The 19,488-nt window shown below is 38.7% G+C and overlaps 1 protein-coding gene across 2 annotated transcripts in view; it reads left to right on the top strand.

The window, feature by feature from the left end:
• The window catches only part of dennd5a (DENN/MADD domain containing 5A), a 41,407-nt gene that overhangs the window by 18,674 nt on the left and 3,245 nt on the right, over window positions 1-19,488 (top strand). For both annotated transcript variants that reach the window (XM_083891715.1, XM_083891714.1), the window contains 15 exons: window positions 5,398-5,585; window positions 6,089-6,400; window positions 7,603-7,818; window positions 7,906-8,140; window positions 10,384-10,534; window positions 11,245-11,338; window positions 12,069-12,200; window positions 12,919-13,071; window positions 13,179-13,266; window positions 13,341-13,428; window positions 16,052-16,180; window positions 16,471-16,592; window positions 16,689-16,834; window positions 18,197-18,315; window positions 18,397-18,578. In XM_083891715.1, the coding sequence (XP_083747841.1) occupies window positions 5,398-5,585; window positions 6,089-6,400; window positions 7,603-7,818; window positions 7,906-8,140; window positions 10,384-10,534; window positions 11,245-11,338; window positions 12,069-12,200; window positions 12,919-13,071; window positions 13,179-13,266; window positions 13,341-13,428; window positions 16,052-16,180; window positions 16,471-16,592; window positions 16,689-16,834; window positions 18,197-18,315; window positions 18,397-18,578 (2,355 nt within the window). The remainder of the gene's footprint in view (window positions 1-5,397; window positions 5,586-6,088; window positions 6,401-7,602; window positions 7,819-7,905; window positions 8,141-10,383; window positions 10,535-11,244; window positions 11,339-12,068; window positions 12,201-12,918; window positions 13,072-13,178; window positions 13,267-13,340; window positions 13,429-16,051; window positions 16,181-16,470; window positions 16,593-16,688; window positions 16,835-18,196; window positions 18,316-18,396; window positions 18,579-19,488) is intronic.

Below are 19,488 nucleotides of genomic sequence, written 5' to 3'. Positions count from 1 at the left end.
GAATATATACAGTATGGGTTAGATATTTACATTATAGACGGAAGTAATTTTGTTTACGTTTTACTACATATCTATAGCAACCTAGCTTTTTCTCATATCTTCTCTACTATAACCTGTATACTTTGTAATTTCAACAGTCTTACAAGATGATTACATAGTCTGGAGGAGGCATAATTCATTAGAAGTAAATGTTCAGTAAATATTCAGTCCTTTTTGTGTGTCTGTGTGCGCGCGAGGGCATAAAACATCATTGAAGGCTCTGCTGCGGTGATTGGATCAATTACAACAGCAAATGGTTGAGAAAACGCCAGCGGCTGAGGGGAGGAGGGGGGGGGAGCAGCTCTCGAGGGGGGGCGGAAGCTGTGGTGTTGCCGGGCAACCCGGGGACAGGGAGGACGGCCGTGATGCAGGATGATTATTATTGGTTGGAAGTGACATCATGGCTTTCGCCTCCCCCGCGAGGCTCGTCGCTGCAGAGCGTGTGAAGGATGCTGGCAGTCGTCCACCGAGAAGAAAACCAGGGGATTGTTAGGAAAAAGCCACTCAAAGTGACACCGTGGAGAGGGAAGAGCTGCGAATAAGACACCGTTTCCTTTGAAACTGGTTTATTAAAGTGTTTTATTTAAACGGAAGGAAACAAACCGGGGACAGAATCTAATTTGCAAAGCCACCAAACAGATTTTTGAAACGCTCCGTCTTCCTTCCTTCCTTCCTTCACAAACAGGAAGCTCATCATGTGTCACTCATGTGTCAACCACAGTGACATGTTAGAATTAAGCCTGGCTTTGTTCGTCTGTTATTTCACAGCCCTTTTTTCTGTCTTTATGATTTCTGTCATAGGACTGAATAGAGTAGAAGGAGAGGGGGAGTCAGACTTGAGCTGGAATGAAGTTTAAAATGCAAAAGTGTGATCTTCAGCTTCACATAAACACACTATATTTTACCTTTTCATCGTCTGTATTTGTGCCCTTTTACAACTTCTTAACCAGCTCTAACATCATTTATAAAGTTTAGTCGAGAGCTGAAACGCTTCTTCAACGACTGATGATTTTCATTTAATGTATTTAACCTGAACATTCTCTGGTTTCATCTGATGAACTGTGAGGATGTTCTGCTGCTGCTGAGAAAACATACACCACATACATATTTTATGGGATAAAACAGCAGTTTTGCGCGTTGAAAATTAAGAAAAAGTTTATCATGGGCAATTTCGATGACATAATTGTCAGATTAATCAATAATTAACGACATTTTGTTTGAACTTTTCCATTCTAAATTGGTCCAAACCAGGATGTGGACCTCCATTAATGCCATGTTAGAAACTGCACTCTTAGAAATAAAAGTGCTCAGTCGAACCACATCAGGTTCTTCGGCTTGTCCTCATAGGAGAGCCCTTTTTGGCTCCAGGTAGAACCTTTTATGAAGGTTCCAACTGAAACCCTTGGTTCTACTTAGAACTTTTATTTCTGAGAGTGTAGTGCAGCTGAAGCATTGACATACCCTACACTCTTGCTAAGTAGAACCATATCAGGTTCTTCAGCTTGTCCTCATAGGAGAACCCTTTTTGGCTCCAGGTGGAACCTTTATAAAAAGGTTCCACTTTATGGAACCCTTTTTGGGGGTTCCACCAAGAACCCTTTTAAAAGCCTTTAATCAGGAAAGGGGTTTTAAAGAGTTCTCTGGATCAAAATGGTTCTTACTGGAACCATTAGTGTTACCAAGAACCCTTGGAAAACCCTTTCTTCAGGAAAAAGGCTTTTTCAGAAGCAAATGGTTCCAGGTAGTACCTCGGCCCTTGTAGAAGAACCCTTTTGGAGCCCTTATTTCTAAGAGTGTAAGGTGGCTTCCATTCAATCCAACTTTATTTATAAAACACTTTGAAAACAACAGCAGCTGAAACAAAGTGCTGGACATCAGAGATAAGTCAATAAAACAAATAAAACATAGAATTGTGTGACCTCATAGACCTGAGAACAAACAATAAAACAATGTAGAAAATATACAAACAACACAAAAATAAACAGGTCATACGATAAAAAATAAAAAACAGCAGCATGTCACATGTTTTCATGTGAGGATAGCACTGAGATGCAGAGTCTATGGTGGTTTCACTTCTTTGTGTTTGCTGTATTTTTAGCCTCTTCTGTGTTTGCACTCTGTGTCTAAACTAAAGAGTTAATGCATCGTGTAAAATCAATGCAACATCCAGTTTGCAGCGTTAGACTTCTTTTTATTTATATAAGTGACATGAGACAGTTTGTGTGTGTGTGTGTGTGTTATATAAAAGCAGCAGACTTGAGTTGAAGTAGTGTCTTGTTTTGTTGACCTAGTTTAAGAACAGACGAGTGATGTTAGTATTCTCAGGGAGAGGAAGTCTGCTGAGAGCCAGGAGCTGAGGGTCTGAGGGCCTGAGAGTCTCTTCTCATGGAGCAGCACATGACCAAACGAAGGAATGGTGTTTATTTTGGCACCATAACAGGAGAAGCAGAGCTGCTGCTGCTGCTGCTGCTGCTGCTGCTGCTGAGTGTACGCGAGGTGTCGGCAGGATTAAGCAGGAATGCAGATGAGGAGGACTGGACGCATATTTGCGCGTACACCGGCCGACTCGAGTGCGAATGTGTCGCCAAGGAGTGTTGCCGCGTGAATGAAGTCACGGAGAAGGAATCCGACGGTGGCCGCGAGAGCAGCTGAGCCGACTGTATCTGTGTGTTCTCGTCAAAGGTCAGACGTCGCAGAGAGGACATCCTTTCAGCCTCAGGCTTCGACTTAGTAGAAGTAATAAAGTATGACATTTCTAAGTGAGCCCACACTTTTGAACGGTCGTGTACATCATGTAACCGTTCAGGTCCATTGGTCATGCGTGTTCTGGTGCTAACAGGAAGTGGATTTGGTCCTCTGCAGTGGTTTGCATAGTTTCAGAGTTTTCACATTTGAATGCAGCCTGCAGCTGCTGCTATATAACATAATCTCACCTGTTTGGACGTTATGATGATGCAAATGACCCACATCCACTTCCTGATCAGCTCCCATTGGCCACAGCTACACCACCAGACGAGCAGCTGAGAATGCCTGCTGTCAGTCTCATGACAGAAAGTCCACGCGCCGACTTTCCCTCGTGTGGTCGTTCCTGTTTGTTTTCTAAGCAAACGACTGTGAACATGACAGAGAGCGCACTGTACCTGATGAGTCACAGGATTAATTATTTTAGGTTTGACGGCGTGGATGCAGACACTGAAACGCTTGTCTTAGACATTTTTATCTTTTTAAGTTATATTTACAGATGAAATCACAGGAGTAGCTGCAGCGGTCGAGGCAAGATTCAAGATGTTTATTGTCAAATGTTCAGTTAAGACGGACGTCGCACTGCACAATGACATTCTTAATTTGCACATTTCCCTAGTCACAAAAAAGTAAAAAATAAAATATATAGTTGTTGTTTTTTAAGTTTCTATTTCGAAAAAACACACAAAACACCAGTTTGTGTTAATTGTGTACAGTTTATTTGTGTAACTTCTGGGAGAAAAAGGCAGCTAGTCTCAGCTTTTATTTATGCAAGTTATTCTTTTGAAGTTTTTATGTCTTGTTAGCCTTTGTGTGACAATTTTTGAATTGAGAATCATGTGAATCAAATCGGTTGAATCGAGAATTGATTTTGAATCGAATCGTGACCCTAAGAATCGGAATCGGATTCGAATCGTGAGCCACCCAAAGATTCACATCCCTTTAAGCTTTCAGCTCCCATTTAAGCTGAAATGTACAGACTAAAACTATAAACTTATGTTTAAGAGTGATCTTAAACTAAGGGAAACACTTTGACTGAAGTATAGAAATAAAAAATAAATCCTAGAACAGATCCAGGCAGACAAGACTCTCAAAAACGTGGAGTTTTATCACCATCACAACGTCCTTAGAACGCCAACAAAGTCGAGTTAAATGCTGTGAGTTCAACGTGTTCACATGTATAATCACACGTCAAACAGCTCCATCCAGCTCATTATGCACAATACCAGATCAACCAGAGCTCAGTGGATCATCTGCTACCATAATTAATAGATGACCGAGGATTCAAGTCACGCCTGCACGTGAAAGTCTCCGATACGGGACGTCTGGTGTCCTGCAGACGCTCGTGTGGTCCACTCCCTACAGTCGTTGTTGTGTTACTGTCATTATAGTTAATTCCTTTAATGATAGAACTCCACTCCTTGACTTCACAGAACATCACAGATGAGGGTTGGGTGTCGTCTTGTATCTCACACGTTAGTTTAACCTTGTTTCCTCTGGGGTAAAAAACCTTGCGCTCTTCAAAACTGGGGCGTCACTTTCTGTGGTTTTCAACTTTCAGGCATATTCTTCTTCTTCGCAGACAGACGGAGATCAATTCTATCAGCTGAGTCACATCAGAAGATGTCCTGAACTGTGCTAACATACTTGCATGTCAGATGAACTTTAGTGTGGTCACATGATCCTGCTGCTGCAAACATGCAAAGATTGTGTGTTCCAGACTTTGATAACAAACAGAGGAGCTGAGGATTCATGATGAAATGGAATCCTGCTGCGATAACACTCAAAGTTGCTCAACTCATCATCAGCCACATGCTGTTACTGGCCCACATGTTTTTTTGGGGGGGAGATAAACAACATTTATCAGACAAAGACAGTGAAAATGAGCAGGAATAATAATAACAATAACATGGAGTTGTGCAACCACTTTTTATTTATCTGAAAGTGGCTTAAAAATGCACTGAAATCCAGCAGCAGACGAAAATATCACGTATCACTTCTTTACGGAACTTGCATTTAGCACATTTTGCTTTAAAAACGGTTATATTTTATTATTTTCTAATAATATAATAAATAATTTTCTTAAGTTATGTTAGGTACGAGTTATTATTTTCTAGACAATAGCCTTTTGTTTGTTATTTTGGCCTTAGGCCACCCTGAAGCCCATAGCTCAATTTTTTATATATTTATAATCAGATTTTTGTTACTTTAATTAAATTGTAAATAAATCATTTTGTTCAATATTACACAAAATAACTGTGTGTGGTCACTTGGGACTTGGGCCCCCAAGACTGAGGCATAACATATGCTTTTATTTTTATATTTTCTACAGCATTTTATTGTTTTATTGTTTGTTCTTAGGTCTATTATGTCACACGTTTGTATGTTTTATGTATTTATCTCTGATGTACATCGCTTTGTTTCAGCTGTTATTGTTTTTAAAGTGCTTTATAAATAAAGTTGTATTAGATTGGATATATATATTTATTGGGGCACAAAGGATCAGTCTTACACTCTACAAAATCATCATATCACAGGAAATATCACTGCTCGAGCTTATTTTTCCACACGTTCACAGCCCTTTTTAACCTCATTGTTTTTGTGCATGTGGATCAGATTACCAGAGGCTGATGACGGTGGCAGAGAGCATCACGGCCTTAATGTTCCCCTTCCAGTGGCAGCATGTGTACGTTCCCATCCTGCCCGCCTCCCTGCTCCACTTCCTGGACGCTCCGGTGCCGTATCTCATGGGCCTCCATTCTAACGGACAGGACGACCGCACCAAGCTGGAGCTGCCGCAGGAGGTACGAACACTCTCTCTTTCATTTTCATTGTTATCATTGTAAAAAAATACATTTTACTTTTAACTATGTGAACATAATGTGACATTTGGTTTGTAACCCTTTAACAACGAAGCCACAAAATGTCAGTCTGGATTTTTTTGCTTATTTTAACTATAAAGGGACCAAAAAACATCCTGTTAGTTTGTGTTTGCCCAATTTTCCAGAATAACTTTCAATATCTGGCAGTTATTTCCATTTTACTGCATGTTAAAATAGTGCATTAGCAATTTAAAATGTTTTATTTAGAACATAACATAACATAGTCACATAATTACAATAATGCAAACGTGTCGTCTGCGTTACGCTCGGTGTTAAAGGGTTGAAGCTTTTAGAAAATATAGATTTGTAGAATCATTTTTCGTACTTTTTAGTTTTGTATGTCTTCTAACGTCAGTGTTACTGTTGTTTTTCCCCCATATTTAATCAATCAAATCTTTAATATTTTGCTCCTTGTCTCTCTCCAGGCTAACCTGTGTTTTGTGGACATTGATAACCACTTCATCGAGCTGCCCGAGGAGCTTCCCCAGTTTCCCAACAAGCTGGAGTTCATCCAGGAGATCTCCGAGGTGCTCATGTCCTTCAGCGTGTCACCAGAGGGAAACGTCCCCTCCAGCGAAGGCCAGGCCAAACGGTGGGGCTTCAGGTCTGTTGACATGGTCTCAGACAACCGCAACGGCAACCTGGCGTCGCCGCTGAACTCGTACCTGCTGAGAGAAAACGAAACCATAGCCAGACTGCAGGCTCTGGTGAAGAGGACGGGTGTCAGCCTGGACAAGGTGAGGGATTGAAATCAAAGGAAATCCTCTATTAACACTGACACTGACAGATGTACACTAGCGTTCAAAGGTTTGGGCTCACATATACAATTTTTGTCTGTGTCTTCCATTAAAAGTCAGACTTTTATTCATCAAAAGAGTTGCAGATGATTAGAAAATATAGGCAAGACATTGGCAAGATTAGAAATAAGGATTTTTATTCAAAATAATAACCAGCAAATATGGTTTGCAGCTACAATAGTCCTCGACTTCAAAAATAAGGACATTTCTCAAAATTTTAATGTTTTCTTAAAATTTACATTTTTTTCTCAAAATTTTATTTTTTTTCTCAAATGTTTATTTTTTTTCTCATGTATTTTTTTTCTCAACATTTTATTTTATTTTTTTCAAAATTTTATTTTTTTCAAAATTTTATTTTTTTCAAAATTTTATTTTTTTCAAAATTTTATTTTTTTCAAAATTTTATTTTTTTCAAAATTTTATTTTTTTCAAAATTTTATTTTTTTCAAAATTTTATTTTTTTCAAAATTTTTTATTATTTTCTCAGGATTTTTTTTCTCAAAATTTTATTTTTTTTCCTCAAAATGTTATGTTTGTTTCCTCAACATTTTAATTTCGTTCTCAAAAGTAATTTTTTTTTTTTTTTCTCAAATTCTTCTCAAATTTTTTTTCTCTAAATTAGATTTTTTTTCGTTTACCACATTATTTATCACATTATCGCTAAGTGAGACCAACTTTTGAACACTGATGTAACCAACAATGTCATTTGCTTCTTGCGAACAGTGAATCATATGATGAAATACTCACTCTGTTGACTGATAGATAGATTACTTGGGTGTTTGTACTCATTGCATTGACTAATTAGATCATACACTAGTTCATTATGAACCCTTTATGGTATTATATATATTATACTCTTTGTGTCGCTGCAGCTGTGACATGCTAACACAAACAGCTTGTGTTACAGTTTGCTTCTGGTCATAAATCAAAACACACGTCCTTGACGTCCTTTCCCATAACCCTGCTGCTGCTGCTGCTGCTGCTGCTTCATCATCAGCGCGTCAGATAAGATAACATGAGAGACATAGCGCTCCTCTGCTTCCTGTCTTTATTTTTCCCACACATTAATCTCATTTGTCTATTGTTTGTTTGTTTTCCCCCGTTTCTGTGTTTGTGTTTTAATGAACGTTCATGCACATCAGCTGGAGGTGAGAGAGGACGCCAGCAGCAATAAGGACATGCGGGGTCATTGTGACGAGGAGGAGCTGAAGATGCACCAGATCAACATCCAAGTGCGCGAGGTCTTTGCCAACCGCTTCACGCAGATGTTTGCAGACTACGAGGTGTTTGTCATCCAGCCGAACCAGGACAAAGAGTCCTGGTTCACCAATCGAGACCAGATGCAGAACTTTGACAAGGTACGTTTGCAATGGAAATCTTGTTTATATTGTCATTAAAGTTCATTTTCTCTCTCTATAATATTTGTTTTTTGCGTGCTTGCGTAGGCCTCCTTCCTGTCGGACCAGCCGGAGCCCTACCTGCCCTTCCTGTCTCGATTCCTGGAGACGCAGATGTTTGCCTCCTTCATCGACAGTAAGATCCTCTGTCACGACGACGAGGAGAAGGAGCACACGCTGAGGGTGTTCGACTCCCGCGTGGATAAGATACGCATGCTGAACGTCCGCACGCCCACACTCCGCACCTCAATGTACCAAAAATGCACAAACATTGAAGAAGCAGGTAAGTGCTGCTCTGTGCTTAACCCTGAAAACACTTGAAAAATGTGTAAACTACCGTTCAAAAGTTTGGGCTTTTTTTTTCCAATGAATATAACATTAAATGAATCATAAATATAAACTATACATATTGTTATTCTAGCTGCAAACGTCTGGTTTTTGTGATTTTTTTTTTTGAGAAAATGTTTTCAAATTTAAAAAAAATATACAATTTTGAGAATGAAATTCAAATTTTCAAGGGGAAAAAAAACATTTTGAGCAAAAAAATATCAAGTTTTGCGAAAACATATTTTTTGAGAATGAAATGAAAATTTTGAGAAAAAAAACAAAAATTTTGAGGGAAATAATGACAATTTCGAGGGAAAAAAACAACATTCTGAGAAGAAAAAACATTTTGAGAAAAGAATAAAAAATTTAGGAAAAAAGTCCATTTCCAGTGTTCTAATGGTACATTGTGTTTGCTAATGGTGTTAGAAGGCTATTGGATGATTAGAAAACCCTTGAAAACCCTTGTGCAAGGATGTTAGCACAGCTGAAAACAGTTTTATTTTTAATAAAAATCATTATTTCTAATCTCGTCAAAGTCTTGACTATATTTTCTATTAATTTTGCAACTCTTTTGATGGAAAACACAAACAAATTGTAGAAGTGTGCCCAAACTTTTGAATGGTAGTGTAGATTTCATCACAGTAAAAGAGAACATGAATGGACTGCTTACATATAAACAAATACTGTGTTGTAATGTATCAGCTTACCTCAGATTCCTCTCTGCACTAACAAAGCCACAGGTTTTTAGTGTGGAAATGAATACCATCACTGTAGTGACAGTAAGAAACTGAGCTCTTTAAAGGGGACATATTATGCAAAATCAACTTTTTAATCATTTTAGTAGTTATATTTGGGACTCTGGAGGCCCTGTGAGTCGGCAAAATGTGAAAAAAAGATGACTCGGTCATGTTTTTGTGGTCCTCCTCAGTCTAAGTACAGGACATAAAACATGCGATGTTGACTTCCGCTGCACAGTGCAGCACAGAGTTCTCCACAAACTTCCAGCCTCAGAGGATTTACATTTTATATATGACGGCAACGTGCCGGCTAGAGTCTGCAAATGATGGCTTTTCCAAAAGCTAACTGCTGTTAGCTGCCGTTAGCCTCAGTGACGCTGACGTAGTTACCTGTGTCTCATTTGCATATTTAAAGAGACAGGCACTCAAAAGCGAGCGTTCTGAACAGGGTGATTGAACTGCTGTGAACTGGTGTTTCATCCTTAAGGTGTTTTGACCAAAGCAAGTCACAGACATGTTCATTAGGACACCAGGGTTAACTAGGTTCACTTATTGAGAAATATAGGTTATAATATGTCGATGTTAATGCATTTCTGAGGTGAAGTTAAGTCACTCTTAAGTTCATTTGAAGCTGTTTTCCTGGAGATTTGATGTTTGACTGAACTGACTGATAACTGCTGTCTTGTTTCCAGACAAACTGCTAAAAAAGCGATTTGAAAAGACTGATTTTGTCGCTCCTGGACCTCATACCATTGGGCTCGACACCACTCCCCTTCGTAATATTCGCTCTCGTGTCCTCTGCTCTCTGAACACGTGTGCAGTGCACAATGTTGGGTCCACTCATAGAGGATTGGTGGTTTTGTTATTCTGAAACAATTAAAACTCTCACTGTAAAAGCAGAATTCCTCTCTGAGACCCTTTGTGCATTGCATACTGACCTTTACCGTTCTGCTCTGGTAACTCGCAGCATGCTGGTGATTTGGTGAATGATCTTTGAATCTGTGACTCGCAGCTTCAGACTGTCAGTTTTTATTGTTTTCATGACAATATGTCATCGCTCAAGGTCTGCAAGTGTTTCTCTGAACTCATCCGTGTGTGGGTGTGTTGTCATTCGGCATCAGAACATCGAGCTGAAGCTGCATTCATGGATTCTTCTACTCTGGGCCTTTATTCTCTCACTTCCTGTGGATCTGTGGGTGTTTGTGGAAGAAAAGATTGTTTCTTTTCTCGATATTTCCTTCTCTTGTCAGTCAGTTACTGAAGGAGACAAAAGATTTCTTGACACAATCTCAGATGATAAATTGATGTTTTTCATCACAATAGATCTATTGTATATTGTTCTTAATATTTGAATGCAAGAATGTTGAAATTTAGCTCCCTGACAATCACCTTTAAACTTTTCCCTTCAATGATAAGTTGTTGTTTTTCCTCTAATCTCACGTCTGACCTTCGTCATCCACAGAAAAAGCCATTGAGATGAGGGTGTCAAAGATCGACCACACCGCCCTGCACCCTCACCTGCTGGACATGAAGATCGGTCAGGGACGCTACGAGCAAGGCTTCTTCCCACGACTGCAGTCTGACGTGCTCTCCACTGGACCCACCAGCAACAAGTGACTATTTATTTTATTGTTTTCACAGTTTATTACTACTGCTAAGTAGGATCATGATAATCTGATGGTGAATCAGGTTCTGATCCAGGTTTTTTTAAACAATTGTTAAATACAGTAGTGTTCAAAAGTTTGGGGTCACTTAGAAATGTCCTTATTTTTGAAGGAAAAGCACATTTTTTCAATGAAAATTACACATTTTGAGAAAAGGAAGGAAATTAGAGTTTTGAGGAAATTTATTTTTTTCTACAATTTTGAGTTTTTTGTTTTTTTTAATGGAGGAAAAAAAAATATTTTTTAAATATGAGGAAAAACATTTCTAATTCTGAGAAAAAAATAAAATTTTGAGTATGAAATTAAAATGTTGAGGAAAAAATAAATACATTTTGAGGGGGGGTTTAAATTGAGGGAAAAATGTTTTTGAGAAAAATATTGTTTGAGGAAAAATAAAAATTTTGAGAAAAACATTTACATTTTGAGAAATGTCCTTATTTTTAAAGGAAAATCACTTTTTTTTCAATTAATATAACATTAAATAAATCATAAATACACTCTAAACGACTATTGTAGCTGCAAACTTCTGGTTTTTCATGGAATATGAACACAGGTGTATAGAGGCCCATTTCCAGTGTTCTAAAACACAAACACATTGTATAGGTGACCCCCAAACCCCAGACTAAATGAGAGTTGTGTTGTGTTGTTTGGTGTCACAGATGGACGAAGAGAAGCGCTCCTGCTCAGTGGAGGAGGAGGGATCGTCAGAAGCAACACGCTGAGCATCTTTATTTAGACAACGACCAGAGAGAGGTGAGAGCTTCCTCTCCGCTCGTATTCAAACACATCGACTGCATGAGCTTTGTTTTGCTGCATGTGTCCTGTTTTTATTTAATTTGACTTACTTTCTTCTTCTTCTTCTTCTCGCCGCCTCTCCTCACACTCTCGGTTTCTTTCTTGTGGTTTTTCCGCCTCCTTGCACTCGCGCCCACGCACTCTCAGCATGTAGAGTGTTTGTTACCGGAGCTGCAGCTCCTGCTGTTTCTCGACTACTACTGGCTCTCACAGTCCTTCAAGCCTTGTCTGAAGTCGGTGACTGTGGACCTGGTATGTGTTGGTATCGACGGCAGAGACCACTCGTGTGCTGCTTCCTTCTCCCCCTGCTGAGCTTTATCTGATCATCCACGTTGTGTTTCTAAGAAATGTCATTGGCTTCTGAGAAGTGAAACCGAGGAAGATGAAAGTATATATTTGATTGATTTTCTCTGTTGTTTTTTAAACATTTATAATGGTGTAGACCTTTGAGAGTAATATTGGCTCATATAATACCTTTTCCCCCCAAAAAGTAACCCTCCAAAAATCTATTTGAATTTCATTTCCACCAGTTTCACTCCTCACATTAGACTAGTTTGGTTATTATTACAGTTATAGTTATTATGACTGTGTTGTAGTCACCTCTCCTGTCTCTTGATTTCCCTGATGATTTCTTTGATCTGTGGTCTGGTCACTGACTTTCGCCTCTTTGCCTTTTCTTTTCTTTTAGAAATACATCCAGGAAGCCAGAAACCTGGGTACGACCATCAGACAACCCAAACTGTCCAACCTGTCGCCGTCTGTCATCGCTCAGACCAACTGGAAGTTTGTGGAAGGACTGCTGAAGGAGTGCAGGAACAAGGTCTGACCTTAAGTGTTGACATTATTTTATACAAATTGCCTGAATTAATTAAGTACTAAGTAAGTAATTAATACTTGATTTTTATATTTTTATTTTATTTGTATGTATTTTCTTTATTAAAAATCTGTTATTTCATGTTTTCCTATGTATTTTATTTTGATTTTTCTTCTCAAAATTTGATTTTTTTTCTCAAAATTTGATTTTTTTTTCTCAAAATTTGATTTTTTTCTCATAATTTGATTTTTTTCTCAAAATTTGAAAAAATTAGCTTATTCCAAAATTTTATCACGTGTTCCTGGTCCAATTGCGGACATTTTCTGAAAATTTCATCCAAATCTGTCTGCGACTTTTCGAGTTATGAGACAGAAAAACAAACAAACTCCAGTGAAAACATAATCCTCCTGGCAACGGTCAATTAGAGCTGAACCAATTAATCGATTACTAAATTAATCATAAACTATTTTGACAATCAATTCTTTGCTCCACATAACAAAGAAATCATTAAAAGTGAATCATTTTGGTTTGTGGACAAAACAAGACATTTGAGAACATCGTCTGTTAACATTTTCTGACATTTTCTGGACCAAACGATTAATCGAGAAAGTAATCAGTCGATTATGAAAATAATCCTCAGTTGCCGCTGTAATCTGAATGTTATTTTGTTATATACCTGGTTGTTAAAGGTGATAATAAACAAACAAACTCGCCTTTCCTTCAGACCAAGCGGATGCTGGTGGAGAAGATGGGTCGTGAGGCCGTGGAGCTGGGTCACGGTGAGGTCAGCATCACCGGCGTGGAGGAGAACACTCTGATCGCCAGCCTCTGTGACCTGCTGGAGAGGATCTGGAGCCACGGGCTGCAGGTCAAACAGGTCAGCAGCAAAAGAGACATCCCGAATCCCTGCAGGGTTCACACGATGGATCGACGTTCACGGCAGCTCAAGGGCAAAATAATGACGGTGGAGTTTTTGTCTTTCAGGGTAAATCTGCCTTGTGGTCTCACCTACTGCATTATCAGGAGAGCAAAGAGAAAAATAACGCAACGCCGGGTAGTCTGGGACCTCCAGGTAAAGGCTTGGTTATAAACAAAAGTAACTCACTAATGAGTGTTCGACATTAAACTCCATTTTTTAAACTCCAGGTTTTATTCATGACACTGAGAGACGTAAATCTGATGGTGGAGGATCAGCCATGCCGCCTCTTAAAATCTCCCTGATCCACGACATGAGGTGAGGATGACTGTGAGGACTGTTTAGATCATAATCTGTTTTTAGTTTACACTAAATGTAGTCATAGTTCTGACCAAAAACACAAATCTGCTGCTGGTCACAGTCAGGGGAAAGTGAGGTAGACCAATACTGCCCCCCTGTGGCGTGCGGTGAAACTACAACTATCAGCTCACTGTTTTCTAACAATAATTGTTACAAGTTAAATATGTACACCTTCAGTAGATCGATAAATTCACACAATCTCAACCTTTAAAAATGTGATTCCTCAAATACAAATTCTCCCTACACATACAATAAAATGTAAATACATGGACAGAGACATTAAAACATGCACATACATTACTGTTCAAAAGTTGGGCTCACCTATACAATTTGTTTGTGTTTTCCATTAAAAGTCAGACTTTTATTCATGAAAAGAGTTGCAAAATGAATAGAAAATATAGTCGAGACACTGACAAGATTAGAAATAATGATTTTTATTCCAAATATAACAGTTTTTAGCTGTGCTAACATCATTGCACAAGGGTTTTCTAATCATCCAATAGTCTTCTAACGCCATTAGCAAACACAATGTACCATTAGAACACTGGAAATGGGCCTCTATACATCTATGTACATATTCCATTAAAAACCAGCTAGAATAGTTGTTTACCACATTTACAATGTATAGAGTATATTTATGATTCATTTAATGATAGATTCATTGAAAAAAGTGATTTTCCTTCAAAAAATAAGGACATTTCTGAAGATTTTAATGTTTTTCTCAAAATGAAAAAAAAATTTTGCTCAAAAATTTAAATTTCGTTCTCAAAATGTAATACTTTTTTCTTAAAATGTGTTTTTTTTTCTCAAAATGTGTTATCTTCATTGAAAAAAGTGCTTTTCCTTCAAAAATAAGGACATTTCTAAGTGACCCCAAACTTTGGAACGGTAGTGAATGTCAACAATTGTTTAAAAAACCTGGATCCTAATCTGATTCACCATCAGATTATCACGATCCTACTGACTAGCGACCCTTTTGAATGGTAGTGTAACCTCGTGCATATGCGAGTTGTCCAGGTTTGAAGAGCGACTTGAAGGAAAATGCTGATCGTTTCACAGTGAAATAACTTCAGTGTCTGGAAGTGAGTGCAAAGAGAGAAGAGGTGACGTGAAGCTTCAGATGTTTTCACAAAATCTCCTCGAGTGTTAGTGACATTTGTTAATTTCTTTAAAGACTTATTGATGAATCTTGCTGCAGCGTCTGCAGCGTGAAGACCCGTGCGGTTGCTCTACGGTCGACCCTCGGAACGTCTGAGTCACACTGACTGTTGTCATGTTCTCAAACACACCCAGCTTGAGTTGCGTGACTGTCGTGCAAATCGGCGGTGAATCCGTGCGACGTCGCGTTACTTCCGGCCTAATTACTAAACCCCCTCCAGTCTGACTGAGAAGAGAGGAGAGGGACACGCCCTCCTCCACATTCATGAACAAACCTACAGGGCTGTAAACAGAAGCAGCCTCTGACCCTGAATTACACTCTTTTAATTATAGATATTGTCTCTGGTCTGAAGTGTTTTCTAGGTCTGAGTTCACTGGTTACGGTAGATGTACATGTGCTAGATGTTTTCCTTTTGTTGCCATGGAAATGAGGAGGAGAGGAAAGTAGGTTAGACGATGTGAGAGTGGAGACAGGGAGGAGGAGGAGGAGGAGGAGAAGCTCTTAGCAGACGGGCTGATGGCACAGGTGGAGTGGAAGGGAATGCGTCTGGAAGTCGGAGGCATGACGGAGGCTCAAGGCGATGGAGTGGGACTGACTCAGACACTCGGCGAGTCTGTGAGACACTGACACAAACATACTGTATGTGGCTGTGATTCAGGCTGGAGAGAGTCACTGTGCATGATGATAAACAAGGATATACCAGTTTTACCTTGAGTTGATGAAATACTTAGTAGTAGCGTTATAATACAGTGCTTACTTTCACTCCATAAAAAACTCAAATTGTGAGCAGCAGAAGTATCATTGTTTTTTCATCTGGGACAAAATACAAGTCAAAATAGATTTTGTAGCGTTGGTGCAAATTCGCCAAAAACACCTGTCGATCAATTTAAGATGCTGGATGTCTTGTTGGGTTTGGATCAGGGTCATAATGTTGTTTTTTCTTCGTCCTGACTTCTGACACATGTGAACTGATTTTCGTGCGTGTACGATACTTGTGGCGTTCAGGGTGAATTTGGACAGTAAATGTATTTACATTTGAGAACTTTAAACAAATTGGGAAAGACAGACGTATATAAAAGGGCAAATAAAGAAATGTCTACAAGGGAGTTTTTTAAATAAAATAAACAATAAAAACTAGTCGTTAGTCCAAATAAAACATACAAAAAAGCATAAAAACAGCATTACCGGTACCCATTTTACCCACAGTTTAATGAAAAACGGATTTCTGACGGCGAAGTGTTGTCGTTTACTATAAATTATCATTTTTAACGGATTTTTTTGATTTGTAATAATTTCTCTATTATCTTGGAAAAACATTATAATATTCATCTCATGACAGTGAGGGAAAAAATTAGCTCCAAACCTCTTCTGATGCATTGATTTCTTTATTATAATTATCATGATTTTCTTTGTTTATTGCAGACACATTCAGAACATGAGCGAGATCAAGACCGACGTGGGTAAAGCCAGAGCCTGGGTTCGCCTCTCCATGGAGAAGAAGCTGCTCTCCAGACACCTGAAGCAGCTGCTTTCAGATCACGAGCTGACAAAGTGAGAACAAAACAAAAAAAAGCTGCTCTCAGTCCACACTTTCACACCTCCACTCAAACCCCGACCTTTTTCCTCTCGCTTTTTTCCAGTGTGATCTTCGCATTTATTATACATGAAGTCTTTTAAAATTGCGGCACATGAGTGTGCAGCCCACTGTCAAATCAATAATTCACAGCCTTCTTCATAATTGATAAGTGAGTGAGTGAACTGGGTCAGAGGGTCTGTCTGCCTCTGTGACCTTAACACTGATGTACACATTCATGCTAATGTTTACCTTTTCCCCTTTTTAGGAAACTGTACAAACGCTACGCCTTCCTCCGCTGTGATGATGAGAAGGAGCAGTTTCTTTACCACCTGCTGTCCTTCAACGCCGTGGACTACTTCTGCTTCACCAATGTCTTCACCACCATCAGTGAGTGCTGCTTTGATGCCCCGATTAACCAAACTGTGCATGTGTGTGTCTGTGTTTCCCTTTGACATATCTCTTTTTTTCCCCCCTCCTCACCAGTGATCCCCTACCACGTGGTGGTCGTTCCCAGTAAGAAGCTGAGTGGCTCCATGTTCACCGCCAACCCCTGGGTGTGTGTTTCAGGCGAGCTGGCAGAGACCGGCGTGCTGCAGGTTCCCCGGAACACTCAGGAGATCACGTTTGAGGTTGGTTGTTTCATTGAAATCAGAAGCTGTTCCTCCTGCAGCGTGGCCACCGTGGTGCTGTCTGTTCATCTCTGTGGGCGATCAGACTCTGACGGTGCACAGATGCTGAGCTCGTGTGTTTCCACAGTCGTCGCCGACTTTGCCTCAATCGCCTGAAAGTGAAATACCCTTTTCTGTTTCTGTATAATCCCTTAGAGCTTAACAACATCACCTTCTACCTTTATTAATGTAGCACTCATAGGTTCAAGTTAGTCTTAGGTATTGGCTTGTTAACATTGTTGTTAACAACAGCACAGTTTTCCACAATTTTTGCTTCTGAAAAAGACTGGATTTCCATATTTAATTTTCATTATATTGTTATGTTCATGTATATACATGTATATCTATATGTGTATATGTATATACATGTATATGTGTGTGTATATATATATGTAAATATATGTATGTGTCTGTATATATATATATGTGTATATGTATATGTGTGTGTATATATATGTCTGCATATATATACGTGTATATGTGTGCATATATATGTATATATATGTGTGTGTATATATATATATATATATACACATATATGTATATATAGCGAGATATTCAGTATATCTGTGTATATACATATACATATATATATATATATATACATATACATATATATGTGTGTATATATATATATATATACATATATATATACACAGATATACTGAATATATATATATATATACACACAACATTATATGTATAGATATATCTATCTATCTATATCTCTCTCTATATATCTATATATATAGAAATGTTCTTTTTGAAAGTCACACTATCTTATTATCATTGTTTAAATAACCCACAGGGACATTTTCATAGCCTGTAGGCATCAAAACACACCCATAATCCTCTTGGCATAAGTGCTAATCTAATGCAGGGATCAGTAATAACAATCAGGGTGTCGTGCAGCTGCTGACATTAGTGACAAAGGTGGAATAATATTTGAAAATCAAACATGCCTGTTTTGTGTGTTTTTAACCATGTCTATAAGGATGAGACACCAGTACATATATTGTAGTTTAAGTTAGGACTGTTCATGCATATTTCATATTTTACTTTAAACAGTAGAAATGTGTTTTAGTATGACTCGCATCATTCAGTACCCATCAGTACCTACACAGTGAAGCACCAAATGATCTTTAGTGTGTATGTTTTTAGAGATAATCATTATAATCATCACTGAAATGCATAACCGTGTGATATTTTTAACTGACACTGCTGAATGAATGAACACAGATGGTTCACAGTGAACAAAAACATTGAAATAAGACTAGAAGTAGTAATACATGCTAATGTTGTGTGTTTCTCTCTCTCACTCAGTGCCAAAACCTGGGCAAACTCACCACCGTCCAGATGGGCCATGATAACACAGGCCTCTATGCAAAGTGGCTCGTCGAGTGCGTCGTGGTCCGCAACGAAATCACAGGGCACACATACAAGTAAGGTTTAATTTCTGAGGCTGATAACAGCTTTAAAACAGACAGTTTTAATGTGACGACACGCCTGTGTTTTCCTGACAGGTTTCCATGCGGCCGCTGGCTGGGCAAAGGCGTGGATGACGGCAGTCTGGAGAGGATCCTGGTGGGAGAGCTGATGACTCCCAGCTCGGAGAACGACGAGAGGATGTGCCGCACGCCGCCCATGCAGCAGTCACCGGGGATGATGAGGAGGTTTGTGACCATCTCACCGAACAGCAAACCAAGTAAGTGACACGAGTCGTCTGAGCCAAACCATGACTGAGACATCTGAGTAAAAAAGTGAATATTTTCTTGTTCCTTTGCTCCACATAACAAAGAATTAAAACTGAATCATTTATGGAGACAAAACAAGACATTTGAGAACATCATCATTTCCAGGACCAAACAGTCACTCAATTAATCGAACGGCAATTTTTCAAAATCAAAATCAAATTTTGAGAAAAAAAATTCATATTTTGAGAAAAAAAATTCAAATTGTGAGTAAAAAAAATTTCAAGTGTGAGTAAAATTTTGAGAAATGTCCTTATTTTGGAAGGAAAAGCACTTTTTTTAAATGAATATAACATTAAATGAATCATAAATACACTCTATTTATTGTTAATGTGGTAAACGACTATTCTAGCTGGTTTTAATAGAATATGTACATAGGTGTATAGAGGCCCATTTCCAGTGTTCTAATGGTACATTGTGTTTGCTAATGGTGTTAGAAGACTATTGGATGATTAGAAAACCCTTGTGCAATGATGTTAGCACAGCTGAAAACATTATTTCTAATCTTGTCAATTTCTTGACTATATTTTCTATTCATTTTGCAACTCTTTTGATGAATAAAAGTCTGACTCTTAATGGCAAACACAAACAAAAATTGTATAGGTGAGCCCAAACTTTTGAAGCGTAGTCATACTTTCCACATCTACAAGTTCACAGAGATACTCTGGTATCTATGTGACGTAAATATCTTCATCCACTCACGTCCACGACCTCAGTGAGGTCATGCACATGCAGAACGTGTGATGTAGGACACTACTTTAGAATGGAATGGGAGATAAGATACACATATATGGAATAGTGGACCAAAGTGGACCGTTGACACAGGACATGGAAAGTATGGACAGGTCTTAATAAGTGCATGAA

This window comes from Microchirus variegatus (genome assembly GCF_963457635.1).
Source record: "Microchirus variegatus genome assembly, chromosome: 6".
Classification (NCBI taxonomy): Eukaryota; Metazoa; Chordata; class Actinopteri; order Pleuronectiformes; family Soleidae; genus Microchirus; species Microchirus variegatus.
This window is presented reverse-complemented; position numbering and strand designations above follow the sequence as displayed.